This window comes from Chelonia mydas, chromosome 3, assembly GCF_015237465.2.
Source record: "Chelonia mydas isolate rCheMyd1 chromosome 3, rCheMyd1.pri.v2, whole genome shotgun sequence".
NCBI classification, from domain to species: domain Eukaryota; kingdom Metazoa; phylum Chordata; order Testudines; family Cheloniidae; genus Chelonia; species Chelonia mydas.
In genome coordinates this window covers 177,504,516-177,526,597 of record NC_057851.1, presented here as the reverse complement: position 1 = coordinate 177,526,597, position 22,082 = coordinate 177,504,516, and the positions used below count along the sequence as shown (strand labels likewise).

The 22,082-nt window shown below is 38.7% G+C and overlaps 1 protein-coding gene across 6 annotated transcripts in view; it reads left to right on the top strand.

The window, feature by feature from the left end:
- Nucleotides 1-22,082, top strand: part of PPP1R21 (protein phosphatase 1 regulatory subunit 21) — a 57,906-nt gene that overhangs the window by 11,603 nt on the left and 24,221 nt on the right. For all 6 annotated transcript variants that reach the window (XR_005224907.2, XM_027827239.3, XM_043543850.1 and 3 more), the window contains 11 exons: nucleotides 959-1,027; nucleotides 1,511-1,657; nucleotides 5,103-5,204; nucleotides 6,437-6,601; nucleotides 6,709-6,767; nucleotides 8,031-8,125; nucleotides 11,484-11,536; nucleotides 12,770-12,919; nucleotides 18,255-18,356; nucleotides 18,443-18,531; nucleotides 21,202-21,338. Coding sequence is in view for 5 of the 6 variants with exons in the window: in XM_027827239.3 (XP_027683040.1) it covers nucleotides 959-1,027; nucleotides 1,511-1,657; nucleotides 5,103-5,204; nucleotides 6,437-6,601; nucleotides 6,709-6,767; nucleotides 8,031-8,125; nucleotides 11,484-11,536; nucleotides 12,770-12,919; nucleotides 18,255-18,356; nucleotides 18,443-18,531; nucleotides 21,202-21,338 (1,168 nt within the window). In the remaining variant the exon portion in view is untranslated. The remainder of the gene's footprint in view (nucleotides 1-958; nucleotides 1,028-1,510; nucleotides 1,658-5,102; nucleotides 5,205-6,436; nucleotides 6,602-6,708; nucleotides 6,768-8,030; nucleotides 8,126-11,483; nucleotides 11,537-12,769; nucleotides 12,920-18,254; nucleotides 18,357-18,442; nucleotides 18,532-21,201; nucleotides 21,339-22,082) is intronic.

The window sequence follows — 22,082 nt, the reverse complement described above, 5'->3', positions numbered from 1 at the left end:
ATCAGTATTGCTTTATGTGAATTCACCCCTTTTGTGCTTCAGCCAGTGACTTTCTCAAGTGCAGTGCAGACCATTTTAATTCATGTCTGCAGCTGTTGGACTCAGCCACGTCAAATTAATACAAACTACTGGTGAACAAACCTGAATCAGAGCCGTTATCAAGGAATGGAAAGATGGAACGATCAATGCCTTTATTATTAATGCTTGAGAGGTGATACTCTGAAAAGTGAATAGAAAAATGTCATTGTGGAGTTCCATCTTTGTCTCAGTGATTTCCAGCTCAAACTAGCCACGGTCATAGTAAAAAGATGGGAGTTTTTTGGCAGTCTGCAAACTCATCCTGAGATGTTAAGTCAAGCTGTGTTCTCTCTGGCTTATGCTTCATTACCAGTGTCACAGGTTTTGTAATCAGAATGTAGTTAACAATTCTGTGGAAACATGAGGTGGCATAGAATCCTGCTGACTCTGTTAGCTGTGTTGGTTCTGTGGTGTGAACAAAAATAAAGTTGTTTAAAAAAAAAAAAAAGAGAGGGCAAAACAAAACTTATTTTTGTCCTGAAAAGAAGCAGAAATATATATAGGGAGTAGGTTTCTTTAGTAAAAAGGTGCCATTTTTGTATAGTTGCTCTTCAGACCATAACCACGCTTTAAAATTGTCCTGTTACTAAGATGTATATTTCTTGTTTAAGAACAGTTTGGTTGAGAGTGAAGTTCATAGAAGGTAAAATGACTGACTTGTTTTCCAAAATGTAAAACAATAGAATTGTGTTATGCTGGTTTTTTACTTTTTTTCAATATTACAACAGTATATCTGTAACAGAACTAATATGGCCTGCTTAAAAATGCACATATTTACTATTTTCCTAAACAAAGATAAGTACTCTTGCAGGTTGTTAATGAACACTTTGTACGCTTGTTATTCCTGGCTGGATTAATAATTTGCACCTCTTGTTTTCAGCTTCGAGCTCAGAATCAGGTGCTGAAAAAAGGTGTTGTGGATGAGCAAGCAAATTCTGCTTCTCTGAAGGTACAAGTTAAAAAGTCTTCTATTTAATTTCACTCAGTCTTGTCAAACTGTATGATCAGATGGTGAAGTTTTGCAGATCTGCTTTGTGGTTAAGTGGATGTCACTAATTGTGACAAAGGATTGATTTAGTAAGAATTTCCCATCTGCAACTATTCTGCTTCTGATGCTGTGTGGTGGGCATTTACAGTACAGTCACCAGGAAATGTCCATCTGACTCTGTAAAAGGAAGAAGTACCCACTTGCAGCAAGCTTTGAGTAGACTTAAAGAAGCTAAACTCTTTTGCTAAAAACAATCCATATGTGCCTTTAGGTTGTATACAAATGAACAAAGCAATTTGTGTTGAATTTTTAGATTTTGTATAATTACTGTTATTCCTTTGTGGGTGTTTTTTTTTTTTTTTTTTTTTTTTTTGGAATATTAGTCACACTTTTATAAAGCTTGTGCTGAAATAGCGGATTGTTGAAACTTTTATGCTAATTCAGGAACAACTGAAGATGAAGGACCAATCGTTGAGAAAACTGCAACAAGAAATGGACAGTTTGACATTTCGAAATCAACAGCTTGCAAAGAGGGTGGAACTGCTTCAGGATGAACTTGCCTTAAGTGAAGTCAAGGGCAAGAAAAACAAGGTAGCTTCAAATTAAAACAATTTACTTAAAGAAAAATGTCCTGGCTTTCCATCTCTGGTCTTGTTTTTAGCAGCATCTTAGTAAGAAACATAAAACAATGTCCTTCACTACTTCTTTTCTACCTTTCTATACCCATGTATATTTTTGCACCATGTACTGTATGGGAACTTTATAGCGGTAACAAATTGGTAGAGTGTTGCTGCACAACTTGATAGTATCTAATAATAAAGACATTTAATTTAAAATAAATGAACATACGTTGTAAAACAAGCAGTAGAGAATGCCCTGCATTTAGTGCGTATACAATACAAACCTAATGTTTATCAACTTGTCTCTCTCTCTCTCTCGTCCCTTCTAACACTGTGATTCTATGCAAATCTGTAAACTGTGTGGACCGTGGTTTCCCATGATTTGATGAGTAGGAATATAGGAATTTATACTCCAGTCTATCTGGTCCAGTATCCTGTCTTTGACAGTGGCCAATACCAGATAATTCAGAGGAAAGTAAGAATCCTGAAATAGATAAATGTGTAGGAATCTGCCCCCTCCGCAGGTTAAATCTCCGACTGATTTTTAGTAGATTTACTTAATCCCTGAAGCGTGAGATAAATATCCTTTCCAAAATTTTTATCATTAATTGATAATTCTGTATGAGTATCAAGAATATTCAAGTTGATATCTTGAGTTGATACAGTTTACTTAGAATTCTGTAAGGTGTATGAATATTTAATTTTTTCCCCTCCAGTGTGCACTGTACATTTGTCAGCATTAAATTTCACTTACTTATTCCCTTTCCACATCTTTAATAAGTATATTAAACAACATAGAACTTAGTACAGAACCTTAAGTCACCCCACTCTGAACTTTTTGCATGATAACTGACCTTTTATTCTTATTTGTATCTTTCTGTTTCCTAGTCAGTTTTTGATTGAAGACAGTACTTTGACTCTCACCCCATGACTATTTAGGTTCTTTGGTAGCCTCTTCTGCCAGAATGGATTGACTGAAGTCATCTGTTTTGTATTTGTACTTTTTAGTTTATTTTCTAAACAAAAGTTAATTCTCATTAGTTGGTAATTATTAAAACATGTTGATTTGCACCTGAATATAGCCTTTTCACTAAATTTGGTGCTGCTTTTTACTAACCAGGATACACTATATTATGCACATTTATTTAAGCAATTATATAGCTTAACTTACATTTATTCAGAGTGTTAACAGTTACATTTTTTAAAATGGTGAATGATGCATTTCTTATTTACTAGATTCTTGTTTGACTCAGGACTTGTGTCAAAGCCTGTTTGGATGGAAATTCAGATTCAATTACAAATGCACAAAACCAGCATTTTAATTTTTGTATTGAATAGAACTACTTAAGAGTGCTGAAAACAAAAATTAAAATTAACCTTGTTAAACAAAGGAAATATCTGGAGTTAATGAATTGAAGTGATTGTTTCTGGTCAACATGTCCTTCAAGATTTTTACAGATCGTAGAGCTCACCCTCTCACAAGTAGTTTTATTCATAGATTGAAAGAGGAAAACAAGCTTTTCTGCTTTTTCAACTCCCAGTTGATTTTTTTAACGCTGACTGAACTGGTCATTTGAGCTGAACTCGTTAAATAAACTCAAATGAAGAAAATATTATTTCTGCACTTGCAGAAGAGGCTGTTGCTTTCAAAAGTTGGTTTAGCACATCAACAAACTTTGTTTCCAGGTGCTTAGCCCACCAGTTCAGTGTTTGTCTTCCTGTAAAGTTTTACAGCAAACATCGCTTAGTATTATTTTTTGTATTTAATTTACATAATCTTAATAGATTATAATAAATTTAGGCTTTACCTTATGCTGTCAGTTTTAAAAACCATTGGCTTTTATCCACCCTGTCTTGTACGGAACCTCGTCAAAGGCCTTTTAAAGTCTAAATGAACTACATCAGCTAGTTTTCCTTCAGCTGTTACTTTATGGACACCTTCAATAAATTCTAAAAGTTTAGTGAGACATGATTTTCCTTTGCTAAAACCATATTGCTTAGACCTATCATACCATAATCTTCCAGATGTTCTTTTCTGCTTCTAATTATCATTTCAACCAGTTGGCCAGGTACAGATGTAAGGCTTTACTGGCCTCTAGTTCCTCAGATCACTCCAACAGCTTTTTAAAAACCTTTCTTATCCTCCAGTCTTCTGGAACAGTGGCTGTTTTTTAATAGCAGCTTAGCCATTTCATCGTTAAGTGCCTTCTTATCTTTCGGATATATACAATCTATGCCTATTGGCTTATCGCTTTTCAAATTATTAGTTTGCTGCAGTAACTCTTCTGAAACCTGAATTTCTGAGAGTAGCTGATCTTCATAATCAGAAAAGAGCAGGTCTGGGGTAGGTGTCTTCTCAGTGGTGAAAACTGAGACAGAGAAATCACTTAGCTTCTCATCAGTGTCCTTTTCGTCCATAATTGCTCCATTTAGCTCTGGTGATTCAACAGACACACCAATTCTTTCACAAGCTCTGTGCTTCTGATACACTTAAATAATCTATTTTTATATCTCTTGTTGTTTGCCCCTCAAAATGCATTTTGGCCCTTCTAATTTCCCTTTTACTTATTGCCAGGTGTGATTTATGGCTTCCATCAGTTCAGACTTCCAAATTTTGAAGGATTGCAGTTTGGTTCTACTACCTTCTCAGACCTTACCATTTACGTTGCCTTCCAGGTTCCCTTTTTGTTCAACAACAGGAATGTATTATGACACTCCATTATTGTTTAGTTAAGTAGCATCCATACCACTTCTTAAGGTTTTTACTTCCCTTACTTTTTAAAGCCATTTTGACTAACTACATTTTATTGAAATCTTCCTTTCTAAAGTTAAGTGTCACTGTCACTTTTTGGTAACCTGTCTGCCCCAGGATATAGCACTTAATTGTGTGGTAGTCACTGTTACTCAGTAGCTGAGATACTGTCGCTATTTGGATTAGCTTCTGTGTCAAGAGTAGCCTCACCTTGTGTGCTCTAGTTGTTCCAAGAAGCAATCATTTAGTGTTAAGAAACTATTACTTGAAACTTTGTCTGAGTATGCCATTTCACCAGATTAGGCCTATACGGTTTTACAAACGCTGTGACTGAATTTTTTGAGTAATGACCAACTCATTTGGTGTCTCCTTACCTGTACAAATAATATATTTAATGCAATTTGTGCATGCAGTTGTCATTGTCCAAGTTTAGAGATCTGGTGCTATCTTTGAACTTGTGTTTTAATACAAGTGATATATGTAGTTAGTAAGAAATATTTGGAATAACTGAATTTTAGAGATGTTAATCATAGTCTGTGTGCTTCTATTACTGTGGAAATGTGAATAGACCCAATTCTAAGCTGTGTAAAGTATGCTTACATGTTGGGAATGGGTGCCCTGTAAAACTGCATGCAATACATGGAAATTTCTTAATTTTTGTCAGAAAAGTGGAGAATCTTCATCTCAATTGAGTCAAGAGCAGAAGAGTGTCTTTGATGAAGATCTTCAAAAGAAGATAGAGGAGAACGAACGATTACATATACAAGTGAGTAATTCTCAAGGAATTTCTCTTCTGAGGTTAGAAAGCTGGTTATATGTGAACTGTAATGGAGAAAATGAGTAGTAAAGCATCTAAAAACCACTTTGTGTGGTAGCTCAGATCTCAAAAGTGGCCTGTGAGAATAGTGGATTAAATTGACGTTTTTTAATGATCCTTTGAAGCGTCAGACCACACTAACTGGCACTGCTGTGCATGTGTTTAAATTCACTTTCGATTGCAAAATGGCAGAATAACTTAATTCTGTGTCAGATTATTTTACTCCTGGGGTAATTCTGCACTACTGCACAATGCAGAATTTTACAGAAATGTGTTTTGCAAAGATTCCGCCCCACCCAGAAGTGGGCTGCAGTGCTGCTGGCCACCACTAGGGGCCACTGGACCTGGCAGAGCCCAGCTCACATAAGACACTGTGGGGGATGGGTGGGGAAGAGTAGAGGGTTCCTAGCAGCTGCAGTTCCTCACATGCCCTGAGGGAAGAAGACCAAGGTGCGCACTGCAGGAAACCCTCCACAAGCCTGGGACTGAGCATTAGGCTATTTCCATCTCTGGATCCCTGGGCTTGGGGGCGGGGGGGGGGAGAGTGGGTGTCTGGGCTCTGGGGGGGTAGGGAGGCTGGTGTGTGGGCTGTGGAGGGCCACAACTGGGATCTGCGGGGGAGGGCTTGTGGGTATCTGTCTCCCTGGCTGGGTTCTTTCTGGGGGGGACATAAAAAGAGGAATTGCGTTGTCAATAAGGGTTCCTTTAACTTTCTATTCCTGGGGGAATTTTTGTCTATTTATATTATCACAGACATACTTGCTGACAGGTATTTTGAAATAAATTACCTAAATAATTGAAACTGGTGTGATTAAGTAGTGTTATTTTGACAAATAAGATTTGCAGAATTTTAAAATATTGTGTGCAGAACTTTTAATTTTTTGGTGCAGAATTCCCCCAAGATTATTATTTAAAGCTGCTACATTCTGAATAGTGTATTACAATACAGTGGACAATGGTCCTTTGGTGTTCCAAGATTTATAGTCCTCATGAGGCAGTCTGATGCTATGTTGATGAGGGCCACATAAGTAAGTACAGAGTAAAGCGGCATAAGAACCTACAGCTTGTAAAAATCTGCCTTCACTAGTAAGAGTCTATGGTGTCCATATGAATTGACATAATTTACAGTATTGGATTAAAAGGACTATTTCAGATAAGAAAATTCCTTTTCTCATTTGTAGTTCTTTGAAGCAGATGAGCAGCACAAACGTTTGGAAGCTGAGCTGAAAAATAGACTTGAGATTTTGGAAACAGATGCTGCCCAGCATCAAGCAGTGGTGGATGGTTTAACCCGGAAATACATTGATACCATAGAAAAACTGCAGAATGATAAAACCAAATTAGAAGTAAGTTTTACAATCATACTTACTAAAATGCCTAAAAAGTTTTGGAAATAAAACATTTTGCATGTATTAGTACTTACATTATGGGGTTCTGTTCTTTTTACATAAAGATCAAATCTCAGACACTAGAAAGAGAAGCTAAGGAGTGTAGATTTCGAGCGGAAGAATGGTAAGTTCTTATCATATGTTAAAAATAAATTTTGTTTAATTTTTCTTAAAGTAAACCAACCAGAGAAGTGATTGCTCTGCATTCCTACAGCAATCTTACACAGCTGTTATATACTCATTCTGGTAAAACTGAGAGTTACTTAGTGCTCTGTTACTTTCATGTCACAAGTAACAGAAGTACACGGCTATCAAGGCCACTTTGATTTTATCTAGGAAGAGGAAATAAATTGATCTCATCTCTACATGTTGATCAGCTACTGTGTTCTCCTAGAGATCTCTCTATCCATTCTTCTTGATATCTGACAAGACAGCAGCTCTTGCACATGTTGTTAAAATCCTGTTACGCAGAGCTCTTTAGTTCAGTGTTCCTTTTTCAGCAAAAATGCTAGGTAGTTGTGAAAAATTGTGGAATTGTTATTTTAGAGGGATATTGTTATCTTAAAAGAGACACTTGTCTGAAATGTTGTAACTCGTATAGTTACAAGTAACACCTGGAAATAAGTTTTTACAGAAGTTAAGTTATTGATGGCGTGTGTGTACAATGTCTCAGTAGAATCTTTTACTGTATGGTATTAGCAGTGATCAATGTTTGTCTCATAGACTTGTCTTTGTTAAATTCATAACAGCTATTACATTTCAGTTGAACAAAATACAGGTGAAAGCTCATCTGAACTGAGTAGAAATATGAATAATTACTTTTACAGAGCTCTTGGCTTTGCAGTAGAGGCTACTAGATTATGGGCACTAAATATAGGACTCTGAAATTCTTGTGGCACTTCTGTAACAATTATGCAACAAATAAATCTATTTTGTAGCTACCTGAATTATCCACTACTCACTCAATGTGGGATGAAATAATGCAGGTTGTTTGACTTGGAGAAGTAAAAGGATTCTAAACATGACATACTTTGGAACTGAATTAAGTTTTCATATAGTGTATGTAATACAGTTTAGAAATAATTTAAAGGCTACTTTGACAATAAATTGACTCTTGGAATGCATTATTCAGCCCTCTGGCTTTCTGTGCATCTCTCATTGTATTGGGAGGGGGAAATGAAGAACTTTAAAATCCTGATCACGTTAAATGTCAGTCCTGCTGTGCCTATCCTGTGTTTCCTTACTCATATTTCGCTCTTTTGCTCTTTTAAAAACTCTGGAAAAATGTGGACAGTATTAAAACACGGGACCACAGCTTAAGGTATAACTGAAATGTTGTTGATTTCCTTAAACAAGGTTTGTAATGTTACCCTGTTTTTCTACCCAGCCAGCAGCAGTTAAAGAACCTTCATGCAGATTTGGGTATGCGATTGGATGACTCTTTATGCATAATCAATGAAAAAGTACCTTTCAATGACACAAGTAGGTATTTCATTGATTCCCCCCACTCCCCTTAACATTGTCTTAATTTGGGCATTCCTGTGGAAAAAGTGACCACCTTGTGAATTAAACAGCTATTAGGCCCCAAAAAACCAGGAAGCTGAACTGTCTCCCATTACAGCTACTTGTAGTGGTGCTTTATATGCTCGATATATGTAATGTTTAGGTGGCACTTCTGTTCAAACTTAGTGGTCTTTAAATATATAAAGCCATTAATTGTGTGGTAAATACAACTTAAAGCTCTATATAGAGGGTGTCTTAAACTCTCCTATAACCTACCATCTGATCAACTTAATTTGGACAGAATATTATAAAAAGAGAGGATAATTCTGTTAATTTAGCAAGGCCCTCCCATGGATGGCTCTTTAGGCAGTCATATTCAAGAGGGTTCTGTTAGGCAAGGAGAGTACAGTTGTTAACATAGGTCATTGTTTAGATGGGAGGAGAGTACTACCTGGAAAAAAAATCTCAATGTCAAGTGGCAGTTTCTCAAATGCATAATAGCCTGGCTTGAGGATCCCACAGAAAAACTTGATGCAGTAGTAGTGGGCAGTGTCTCAGCATCCATCACCCCCAGTGACATGCTAAGCCACCCTTTTGCCAGGATATGTCCTAGCTGGAAGTACTTACTGGTTTACTAACATACCAATTTTTAAGCACATAACAAATGAAACACCCAATGAATTAACAGTTGTAAATGTAGACTTTCTTTTCCCATGAATAATCTGTCCTTGGTTAAAGCCCGGCAACAAAGGCAAATCTAAACTGAACTCTGCATATCCCAAGTAAGGCCCTGATTTCTCACATTCTCTAGCATATCCAGTAGTGGGTTTCTTCCTTTCCCCTTGAGTGTGGAGACTGGACTGGGCAGGGTTAGGAACCTGGACTTGGCAAGGTTAGGACTACATTTCTCTCTTGACACTACCCACAATTCGCTGCCTCCCAGTAGAGCAAATAGCAGGAAGCAGCCCTCTGTCTGTAGCAGACCCTTTTTACTTTTTAAGATGGCTTCACAACTGTACCTTTTTATCCCTCCAGGTCCAGATATTCAGCCTAACTCTCTTTGCTGAAAAAATACTTTGGGATTTTTGACATGGAATTTGACCTGAGTCAGCCTTCCCCTTCTCTTCCCTTCCCCCGCCGCAGCTGCTGCAAAGTGGCCAAAAAGAAAAAGGACAAAGTGTGGGTCAGAAAGTGCTCAGCTTCTGCATCTCTCCTGTAGCTTCATGTTGAAGGGGCAGTTGGCATGCTTTACTAGGCTCCCCAGCAGAAGGGGAGTAATGGTCTCAAGTTGCAGTGGGGGAGGTTTAGGTTGGATGTTAGGAAAAACTTTTTCACTTGGAGGGTGGTGAAACACTGGAATGTGTTACCTAGGGAGGTGGTGGAATCTCCTTCCTTAGATATTTTTACGGTCAGGCTTGACAAAGCCCTGGCTGGGATGATTTAGTTGGGGATTGGTCCTGCTTTGAGCAGGGGGTTGGACTAGATGACCTCCTGAGGTCCCTTCCAACCCTGATATTCTATGATTCTAAGGGAGAGAGCCCAGGGAAGCAGAGGAGAGCAGAATTGTCCTAGAATGTTTTGGAGGATTCTCACCTTATCCTAGGCAACGTATGGCCTGGGTCACAAAGGACTTCTTGGTCAGGAAGCAGGTTACCCTCTGTTCCCCATAGAGCAGGTCTTGGTGCCTGAAGAGAGTGAGGAGAAGAAGCAGCAGCAGTAGTAACAGAATTGCATTGAAGGGCTTTTGCCTATCCTTTGAGCCATCATCCACAGTGGAACAAGTAATGGGCTTAGTAAAGTTAGCTTCCCAAACCTTGAAGTCGGGCTCTGGCTCCTCGGCAGCCTGGTGGGAAATTTGCTGAGGAACTGGTGACCTGGCTGCTCCACAGCTGTGTTTGTCGGCTGCCACGGGTTAGTGGAATGCCCAGGAGATGGGAGCCCTTGCTTCCAGGATGCCCAGCAGCTTGTCTGGTGTGTTGCCATGAAGCCAAAGTTCCCAGGGAACATATTTTGTTTTGGAAACATCAAAACATTCACTTAGTGGGGACATTTTGGTGGTCCTGTAATTAAATATATTACAGAAATTAATTTCCTGCAAAAATTTTTGAAGTTTTTGGCCTTTTTGGCGGACACATCTTTTCCCCAAAACCTTAGATTTTTTTCAGAGATGAAATTCACTTTCCTGCCCAGTCTGCTGCTTATTTACCATCTCACGCTTTGAAAACAGTTCTGGCCTTGCTCTCCCATGTCAGTGTTGCCTAAACTGAAATCAGTTGTTGCTCTCTTTAACATTTGGACATGAGATATATTTGTCATGTGTTTCTCTTCAACGCGTGCATGTTCTTCTTATTGAGGTCTGTGATATCTTTGATGGTTGGGCTTCCAAAATGTGACATTAAGCCTACAAGGGGAGCTTAATAAGAGTTTTCCCTCATGATTTCTCTTTTCTCATGAGATTAGGTCAGTTGGCACAAATTGCCAATTTGTAATCCCACAATCTGGCACATAAATACCTTGCAATGCTGGCTACAAAAGTGCCGTACAAATGCCTGTTCTCACTTTCTGATGACATTGCAGGTAAGAAGAGGGCAGCATTATCTCCTGTAAATGTAAACAAACTTGTTTTCCTTAGCGATTGGGTGAACAAGAAATAGGACTGAGTGGACTTGTAGGCTCTGAAGTTTTACATTGTTTTGTTTTTGAATGCAGTTATGTAACAAAAAAAGTCTACATTTGTAAGTTTCACTTTCACAACACAGATTGCACCACAGTACTTGTATGAGGTGAACTGAAAAATACTATTTGTTTTGTTTATCTTTCACAGTGCAAATATTTGTAATTAAGAATAAAATACACTTTGATCTGAATTACAATACAGAATATTTTATATATATATAAATAAAATATGTAGAAAAACATCCAAAATATTTAATAATTTCAATTGGGATTCTATTGTTTAACAGTGCGATTAATTGCGATAAATTTTTTTGAGTTAATCTCATGAGTTAACTGCGATTAATCGAAAGCCCTATTAAAAATCCAGAATTAGAATGAAAGTGCCATTTCAGCCATAACTTGGTCACAGTAATGATGCTAATGTGGGGACATTCAATGTGACTCCTTCTAAAATCAAATGATTTTTTGTTCAGGTATATACTGTTTGGTATCCACTACAATTTTTGTTTAAAATAAACAAATTTGGCAAACTCGGTGACGTTGCAGTAATGCAAACTAAACATTAAATTTCACAGATTTCATTGTTAGACAGCCACAAGAAGTTAATGTAAAAACATGACTCTGTTATTTGTATGTGTAACTGTCAATTTTTGGCTTGTAGGATCTAGTCAATATAATGCTCTTAATATACCATTACACAATAGAAGATGTCAGGTAAGTAATACCCTTACATGGCTTAACCTGTAAAAGTCTATTGTTTTTTTTTTTACATAAATGAAATATGAATGTTGAAGACAAAAATGTAAATATCCTATTGAGCCTGACTCTGAGCAATAAGCCAGTAGGCTATTTCGGCTGCACTGTTTTTATTATTACACTTCAGTGCAATTCCCTCCTCAAATCCTCTTCATTTTACAAAAACACAGGTCATTCAAGCTCCACTTCTGTGCTCTGAGCAGGCCCAATGGAGGAGTGCTATGTTGCCCAGAGGCCTCACCCTCATGTATCATAAAGTTCTGGATCAGAGCAAGTCCACTTGCAGTTGACTGGTGGTTATACTGCTATTGTTTTTGGGTGGTGCTTTTGTTGAGGATGTGGGTTGATGCTGCTTCCATGGCCCTTCTAGGGTCATGGAAGGGAAGAGGAACCACTGGATGTAGTATGAAGGTTCCTGATTGCAGCATGCAGGGATTCCTTTAGAAAGATTGGTATGACTGCCCTGTGCTCTTCAGGAGCATCTCTGAAGAGAATGGGCTCATTCACTCTGTGGCCATAGCCAAGCTGGGAGTGAATAGATGGCTGCCACTGGCCTGTTTTGTGATGGAGGTAGTCTAGCGCCGGCAATTGCTGAGTGGTAGGGCCTGGCTGAACTTGAAGTGGCCTGTGGGAATATGGTGTCAGTCAATCTCTGACCCTGCCTCTGGTACAGAAACAGATCCATATTGGTTGGTCACTAATCTACAGTCTTGAAAATCTGTTTTCAGGGCAGATTTTTGCACCTGTAGTTTTACTGCATTAATGAGGTTCTGCTGTAATTGCACTGTTTGAAATACACAGGGGACACCAAAATAGAAGGAGGAGAGTAGAGTGTTTGGGGTAGGTTAGGGAAATAGACAATAAAGAAATGTATGAGGTACTATCTTTGGGGAGACTCAACAAACAATGACATTTTATAACCTAGATTTTGTCTAGACAGGACAGAATAAGAAAAAAAAAATGGGGTGGTTGGTAATGAGTTCTGAAGGTAGGGTCACAGGACACATCTACAGCAAAGCACCACCAGGAAACTAGGTTACATGAAAAGGAATATACTGTCTTAAGTTAAAGACTTTCTAAAACTATTCTTGAGATATTGTGTGCAATTTTGTAGTTGTTTTAAGGTCTCCATTTAAATAGATTGTATTTGTTGTAACTGAAATATACCAACTGTAACTGTTTGTGTTAAAGCTGAAGTTGCGAGACATTGCTGGTCAGGCTTTAGCTTTCATTCAGGATCTTGTGGCTGCTCTTCTGAACTTTCATACTTACATGGAACAGAGAGTCCAGATTTTTCCCATTGATTCTGCCACGGATACTATATCGCCATTAAATCAGAAGGTAAACTTGATTTTTCAGTTAATATTGTACAGAAACTTGATTACCTTTTATACTTTGGCCTGTTCCTGATCAGAGGACATCTCCTCTGATCACTCTCATGGGAAACACCTTATCCTTCCCTTATTAGAGCAGCATTAAGAATTTCTGAAGGAGCAGTCTTTCTTCAGAGGGTCACTGCTTTGACAGGAATCTTTTGGGTGCAAGAGAGGGGATGGTTGTAAAGAATCCTATTTTCCCCCTCCCTGTGCCTTTAGTACATGAGCAATGCAATAGTCAAAACAAGGCTCTGCTGGAAGCATAGAAGTCAAACTAAATTGCATTTATGAAATAGCCAACCTTCAAATATCTAAGTATTACACTACCTGAGAGCTGTCCTTTCCTTTTAATAGATGCTATAAGAATATTTTGAGAAATGGAGGAACATGAGGATGAGGAGAATGTGAGGACTGAGAAAGGCCTAGTTAATTATATACATTTACATCTCAGTAATAGGAAACTAAAAGGGAATAGAATTTAGAAATGTTAGAGGTACAAGTGTTATGGTTCACATAAGATTAACTTTTGGATTCTGTTCCCAAATTATTCATTGTCTTACTGTCTGATCTTGGGCTACCTGTCTGTTTAACCATCCTTATGTTCTAGAGGGATTATAAAGCTTTGTGTCCATACAGTGCTTTGAGCTATTCTTAGGACTTGTCTACACTGGCAGTTTACATCACTGCAACTTTTTCTCGCTCAGGGGTGTGAAAAAACACCCACCTGAGCGCAGCAAGTCTCAGGGCTGTAAAGCACCAGTGTAGACAGTGCACCAGCGCTGGGAGCCACACCCCTTGTGGAGGTGGGGGGGTTTTTTTGTTTGGTTTTTTTTTTGAGACCACACAAGCCATGTTAAAGCTTTAGCATTGCCAGTGTAGACTAGCCCTTAGATGGAAGGGGCTGTATAGAAAAAACTACTACTACCTTCAATGAAATCTTTTCCTACAGCATAATACATTGTTCAGAGTTGTTGAGCATATTCCATGTGATTTGTCTGTTTCTTTCTATGGGACAAAGCTCAGAAAAGAACTTTGTCTACCACACTTTGCTATAATCCAGAGCTGTCGTTGCTCTGAGATGTTGGTCCTAGAACTTCAGTGTCTATAATAGCACTTAAATGGTTGGACAACCCAGTTTACTTTTGACTACTGTAATTGTGGAAGGTTTTTCCATTCTTTAGCCTTCTTATCTAATAGTTTGGATTTGTAATATATTCCAAATTATTTAGCTTGGGTACTAAGATAAAAGTTATCAACTTCTCCACTCTTAAGGTCGCTAATACTGTTGCTAGTACTGTTAATTAAATAGCTCTGCACTTCGACGTACAAGAATTAGCTTTTTAATAATTGGTTCTGTGGTAGATTTCAGGAGCAGAACAGAAAATAGATTACAAAGTCAGACACTTTTAACATCAGATTTACTTGCATTCCTCTATGTACAGTGCTGTGTTAATTTAACTTCCAAAGTGCAGTTATACTCTGAAAAGTGACTGTGTAGTAACAGCACAATCTTACATAGATGATCTGCTCCCTTTGTATGTTCAGTGCCATATTTACTGACTTAAATGACAAATTCTTCCTTTTTACAAATCCTTACACCACTGCAGAGGCAACTCAGCTGAGTGTGTAAGCTGTTTGTACTTGGTCTTCTACATCCCAAGAATTGTTGACATTCCAGTCACTTACACCTATGCAAACACATTGAAGACCAGGGCACTATACTGATATCTTTGGGGGCCTAGTGCCCCACAGAACCTTTCTTGGTGGTGATATGACTGCAGATAAGACCCAGCTTGACTCTGAGTCCATGGTGAATTTGCAGAGCTGACTATTGGAAAAGAAACTCATTTTTACTTGTGAATTGAACACATTTGGTTTGAAAATGATTGAAACACAAAATGGCATTTTGCAATGGCTCCTTGTCTAAAATTGCTGTGCAGAGCAGGTCTGCATAATTCAATTTAAGTGAATTTAGTAGTTGTGTAAGTTTCCAGCTGGACAGTTATGAAGCCTGATATTTTTTTATTTATCCACAGAACAGACATGGCATGGGCAATGGCTATGTAAACTATCTCAAACTGGTTTCAGAGTAGCAGCCATGTTAGTCTGTATTCGCAAAAAGAAAAGGAGTACTAGTGGCACCTTAGAGACTAACCAATTTGAGCATAAGCTTTCGTGAGCTACAGCTCACTTCATCGGATGCATTCAGTGGAAAATACAGTGAGGAGACTTATATACACACAGAACATGAAAAAATGGGTGTTATCATACACACTGTAAGGAGAGTGATCACTTAAGATGAGCTATTACCAGCAGGAGAGCTGTCCAATTCAGCAGTCTCTCTTTGGAGTCTGTTTCTGAAGTCTTTTTATTGTAATATTGCGACCTTTAGGTCTGTAATCGAGTGACCAGAGAGATTGAAGTGTTCTCCGACTGGTTTATGAATGTTATAATTCTTGACATCTGATTTGTGTCCATTTATTCTTTTACGTAGAGACTGTCCAGTTTGACCAATGTACATGTCAGAGGGGCATTGCTGGCACATGATGGCATATATCACATTGGTACATGTGCAGGTGAACGAGCCTCTGATAGCGTGGCTGATGTGATTAGGCCCTATGATGGTGTCCCCTGAATAGATATGTGAACACAGTTGTCAACGGGCTTTGTTGCAAGGATAGGTTCCTGGGTTAGTGGTTCTGTTGTGTGGTATGTGGTTGCTGGTGAGTATTTACTTCAGGGTGGGTGGCTGTCTGTAGGCAAGGACTGGCCTGTCTGCCAAGATTTGTGAGAGTGATGGGTCATCCTTCAGGATAGGTTGTAGATCCTTGATGATGCGTTGGAGAGGTTTTAGTTGGGGGCTGAAGGTGATGGCTAGTGGCGTTCTGTTATTATCTTTGTTGGGCCTGTCCTGTAGTAGGTGACTTCTGGGAACTCTCCTGACTCTATCAATCTGTTTCTTCACTTCCACAGGTGGGTAGTGTAGTTGTAAGAATGCTTGATAGAGATCTTGTAGGTGTTTCTCTGTCTGAGGGGTTGGAGCAAATGCGGTTATATCGTAGAGCTTGGCTGTAGACGATGGATCATGTGGTGTGGTCTGGGTGAAAGCTGGAGGCACATAGGTAGGAATAGCAGTAAGTAGGTTTCCGGTATAGGGTGGTGTTTATGTGACCATCGCTTATTAGCACCGTAGTATCTTGTGTGGACTGGTCCAGGCTGAGGTTGATGGTGGGATGGAAATTGTTGAAATCATGGTGGAATTCCTCAAGGGCTTCTTTTCCATGGGTCCAGATAATTAAGATGTCATCAATATAGCGCAAGTAGTGTAGGGGCATTGGGGGACGAGAGCTGAGGAAGCGTTGTTCTAAGTCAGCCATAAAAATGTTGGCATACTGTGGGCCCATGCGAGTACCCATAGCAGTGCCGCTGATTTGAAGGTATACATTGTCCCCAAATGTGAAATAGTTATGGGTGAGGACAAAGTCACAAAGTTCAGCCACCAGGTTTGCCATGACATTATCGGGGATACTGTTCCTGACGGCTTGTAGTCCATCTTTGTGTGGAAGGTTGGTGTAGAGGGCTTCTACATCCATAGTGGCCAGGATGGTGTTTTCAGGAAGATCACCAATGGATTGTAGTTTCCTCAGGAAGTCAGTGGTGTCTTGAAGATAGCTGGGAGTGCTTCAGATGTCAAGAATTATAACATTCATAAACCAGTGGAGAACACTTCCGTCTCTCTGGTCACTCGATTACAGACCCAAAGGTCGCAATATTACAACAAAAAGACTTCAAAAACAGACTCCAAAAAGAGACTGCTGAATTGGAATTAATTTGCAAACTGGATACAATTAACTTAGGCTTGAATAGAGACTGGGAGTGGATGTGTCATTATACAAAGTAAAACTATTTCCCCATGTTTATTTCCCCACCCCCCACTGTTCCTCAGACGTTCCTGTTAACTGCTGGAAATGGCCCACCTTGATTATCACTACAAAAGGTTTTCTCCCCCACTCCACCCCCCGCTCTCCTGCTGGTTATAGCTCATCTTAAGTGATCACTCTCCTTACAGTGTGTATGATAACACCCATTTTTTCATGTTCTTTGTGTATATAAATCTCCTCACTGTATTTTCCACTGAATGCATCTGATGAAGTGAGCCGTAGCTCACGAAAGCTTATGCTCAAATAAATTGGTTAGTCTCTAAGGTGCCACTAGTACTCCTTTTCTTTTATCTCAAACTATTCACGATTGGCACCTCTGGGTATAACTGCAATGCTGTGAACGGGGTCCTAGTGGGGAGCCAGCTGTGGTCACTCAGTTAGGGTGAACTGCGAAGAATGGGGCAGACAATCCCAAAAAAACTGGTGGATATTCCCAATGCCTAGATTCACCAAACTAGCACAAACAGCTTCTTTATTACCTTACTGGTTACTCAGAAGTCCAAACAACACAGTTCCCTTACAGTGATCCAGCCTCAGGCCCCCATCCACGTACCCTTGTCAGATATGATGAAAATTTCTGTAAATCTTATTTCATCATATAAAAGAACAGGTTCTACCAATCCCAAAGGATCGGACACATTACCTCCCAGGTTATGTTTCAGATCTTACCCAAATACATGCTACTGCCAATTCTTATTAACTAAACTAAAATTTATTAAAAAACAATAGAGAGCATGGTTAAAAGATCAATATACTTACAGACATGAGTTCAATTCATTGAGGTTCAGATTCATAGCTTGAATTACCATGGCTTCAGTCAGAATTTGTAGAATAAATTGCTTAAAAATTCTGTGTTGTCAGTACAGTTGAAAGCCAGTGTTATTCTTATGCATCATCATGGGTTCATAACCTAATAAGAATGCACATCTTAAAAGCACTGTTGTTCTAAAGGAGACCTCTTTGAAGGGGAAGTTGTCATAACAGCTTTTTTTTAAAGGGTTCTTAATGAAGCTTTGCTTTTAAGGCAGCTCATTACTTTTCTGTAAGTGAGCTTTAGGGAGATAGGGGTTCTGACTGCTGTGCGTAGCCATTTACAAATTCCATCTTCCTTTTCTAAGGGATTTGCTCCAGTATCCCTGACCAGAATTTGCTTCCAGTGTCATTTCCTCCCCAAAATAGTGCAGGGTATGGTGCTTTTCAGAGATGGCTGCCCATCAGTAGGGGTGTATACCTTTTTGTGAAGCACTTTGGGATCCTTCACAATGACAAGTGCTATATTAATGTTAAATATTCATCTGTCAGCTTTGAGCAGTTTGTAATCTTTACTAGCAAGCGCCACTTAAACATCTTTGTATTCAGTTCTCACAGTATCTTCATGAAAATGCATCCTATGTTCGCCCTTTGGAGGAAGGAATGCTTCACTTGTTTGAGAGTATTACAGAAGATACTGTGACTGTGCTGGTAATATTTTTGATCATATTTTTTCCTGATGAAAAGTAAACCTTTACTGTGCAAATAGCTCTTAAATCTGGTTATCTTTTCCTTAGGAAACAACTGTGAAATTGAAGGTCTTTTCTGAACATTTAACTTCCTACACATGTTTTCTCAGGAAGATTCTTCCTTATCAGTTAAAAAGGTATTTTTCTCTTGAAATCTGTTAAGAGTTCTAGCTTGTATTGCCAACCCCAACTCCTGAAAAGTCATTAGCCCACCCCCAAAACACCATGTAATTGGCTTAAAAAACATGAGATTAAAAAAAATATATTTTAGGGTGTTCTGTGCTTTCTGGCTTTTGAGGCAGTAGGCAGCATTTGGGACACGCTTGCCAGGTTTATTCTGCAACAATGAGGTCTAGAAACTTACATTTGAAAAAAGAAAGCTGAAGTTCTCATAGTTGCAGCTGCTGTGAGTTTGAGAAAAATAACAAATATTGTGAATCTTATGATTAAATCCATGAGATTTGGCAACTGTGGAATCACTTCATGAGGTTGTTTACTGAAATCATTGATTTTCTGGGTCTGCCCCAGGCTTGGATATTTGTCATGCAATATTTATGGCATCTTCGAATTTGTACCTGTAAAACAAAGCCACATGCCTGTCCCCTTTGCAGTTTGTCTTCTTTCTCTCCTTATTCCTGTGAAGATCTTATTTCCTGCCCCATTGGGTGGGTTGGAAGGGATATGGATTGTGCCGTCAAAATAATACTCAAAACTGGGGTATGGGCTAGGAGGTATAGAAAGGAGGAGATGGTCTTGTCCTACCCTGATCCCCTCCCCAAAAACACCCTTGATCACTTTGTGGGATAGGGGAAGGGACAGATGGATTATCTTCAGCTTGATAGTTGATAGTCCTCTCCCTGCTGATAGTTCTGTAATTTGTCTTCCCAAGAATGCATTTTCTCATTGTTTCCTTGTACTCCCACATCTATCTGTATCCATCTGTTGTCTCTTGTTTTATACTTAGATTATAAGATCTTTGAGGCAGGACTGTCTCTATTCTGTTTGTACATTGCCTAGCTCAGTGGGGTCCTGGTCCAGGCCTGAGGCTACTAGATGCTAAGATACTACAAATAATAAATAAGTCATTAACAGCAAAGAAAATGAAGTACCAGTATGGTGGGTATTGGAATGGAAAAACCTCTTTTTTTCCATTATTCATAGGTTATGACTAATCTAAAATTGTCTAAAGTACTCCTCGTTGATCCATGTGCTGGGGAAGATCAACACAGCCCTTGTAAAGGGAAATCATGCCTCATCAGTCGATCAGGATTCTTTGAGGGTGTCAACAAGAATGTGGACAGGAATGATCCAGTTGATATGGTGTACTTGGACTTTCAGAAAGCCTTTGATAAGGTCCCATACCAAAGGCTCTTGAGCAAAGTATGCAGTCGTGAGATAAGAGGGAAGGTCCTCTCAATTATCAGTGACTGTTAAAACATAAGAAACAAGGGGTAGAAATAAATGGTCAGTTTTCACAATGGAGAGAGGTAAATAGTGGGCTTCCCCAAGGAGCTGTACTGGGACCTGTGCTATTCAACATATTCATAAATGATACCTGGAAAAAGAGGTAAACAAAAGGTGGCAAAATTTGCAGGTGATACAAAATTACTCCAGATAGTTAAGTCCAAAGTTAACTTCGAAGAGTTACAAAGGGATTTGACAAAATGGCAGATGAAATTCAGTGTTGATAAATGCAAAGTAATGCACATTGGAAAACAACATCCCAACTATGTGTACAAAATGAGTGGTAACGACTAATTTAGACCCCATCAAGAAAGAGATCTTGGAATCATTGTGGATATTTCTCAGAAAACACCTGCTCAATATGCAGCAGCAATCAAGGTCCGTCCCCCACCCCCAAAAGAAACAAAAACAAAAACAAAAAAAACCCCAAACTAACAAACTCAAAAACCTAACAATGTTAGGAACCATTAGGAACGCTATCTATAATAAGACAGCAAATATAATGACACTATATAAATCCCTTGTTTTCCCATGCCTTGAATACTGCATGCAGTTCTGGTCACCCCATCACAAAAAAGATATATTAGAATTGGAAACGATCTAGAGAAGGGGAACAAAAATGATTAGGTTATGGAACAGATTCCATATGAAGAGAGATTTAAAAAGACTTGTAATGGTTAGTTTAGAAAACATACGACTAAGACGGGGATATGATAGAAGTTTATAAAATCATGAATGGTGTGGAGAAAATGAACAGGCAAGTGTTATTCACCTCTTTATGTAACACAAGAACTAGGGGGTAACCCAATGAAATTAATAGGCAGCAGGTTTAAAACAAACACAAGGAAGTACTTCTTCACACAACACACAGTCAACCTGTGGAACTTGTTGCCAGAGGATGTTGTGAAGGCCAAAAGTATAACTGGATTCAAAAAAGAATTGGATAAGTTCATGGAGGATAGATCCATCAATGGTTGTTAGCCAAGGTGTTTAGGGATGCAGTCCAGGCTCTGGGTGTCCCTAAACCTCTGACTGCCAGAAGCTGGGACTGGATGAGAAGGGATGGATCGCTTAATTGCCCTGTTCTGTTCATTCCCTCTGAAGCATGTAGCATTGGCCACTGTTGGAAGACAGGGTACTGGGCTAGACCATTGGTCAGACCCACTATGGCCCTTTTTATGTTCTTATAAAGAAATAAAATTCTCAGCTCCTTTTTCTTTCTCGTTGCTTCTCTGACTCAGAATTTAAACAGCAGCTGAAATGTTTATCCTGTTGATTATGAAAATTATGCATTTGTTTGGCAAGATACTCACTACTTTAAAAATAAATTAATATATTCCTAGTTTGGAAGAAGAGTGTGAATCTTCTCTTTGCACAGCTGCTTTAAGAGCCAGGAATCTGGAGCTCCACAATGATATGAAGAAGATTACTGCAGTCTTTGAGAAGTTACACGTATACATTAGTCTTATTGTCTTACCAAGTAAGTGTCCAATCTACTGGAATATGAAGGATGCTAATGCTTCCTGGTTTTGAACCAACAATATGCAAATATGAAACAAAAAAATAGGTCTTCACGGGACATAATAATGCACTGGCTAAGCTATAGGTGTTGCATGTTAAATGCTGTTTACAGAAAAAAGATGAAATGGGCTATGAGCTTTTGTAGTATAATTATCATTTGTTCCTTTATGTCTTCTGTAGGCTTTTTAAGCCAGTATGAGAGCATTCAATCTTCAATTATTAGGTCAGAACCTTCTTTCACTTCCTCATCACCACCAAAACAAACAGCTTCCCCTCTCACAAGCAAAATACCTTATAAGTTTGTTTGGATTGTATCTTTCTAACTATCGTATGTAAGTGAAACACAAAAAATCACTAAACATCAGTTTAATGCTGTAAAATAAACACTGAAATATATAGTGGCAAAGTAAAAGAAGCCGCAAATGAGGTGTAACTGATCACTGAATTGACTCTAACATTTAGAGAAACAAAAAGGCTCCTGGTAAAAATAACCATTATCTTGGATACTAAAGGATATTGCAACAGCTGTGTAGATTTCACACTACATATTGAATTGATTTTTTCCAAACTAAAATACTCTGGTGTAATTGCAATGTCTGAGCAAAATCTAAAAAGTTTAGACGTCTGACTTGTTTGGTTCAGTTAACAGAAGTCTTGCTTCCTCAGTGCTAAATATAAAACCTGCAAATATTTCCACCATTCA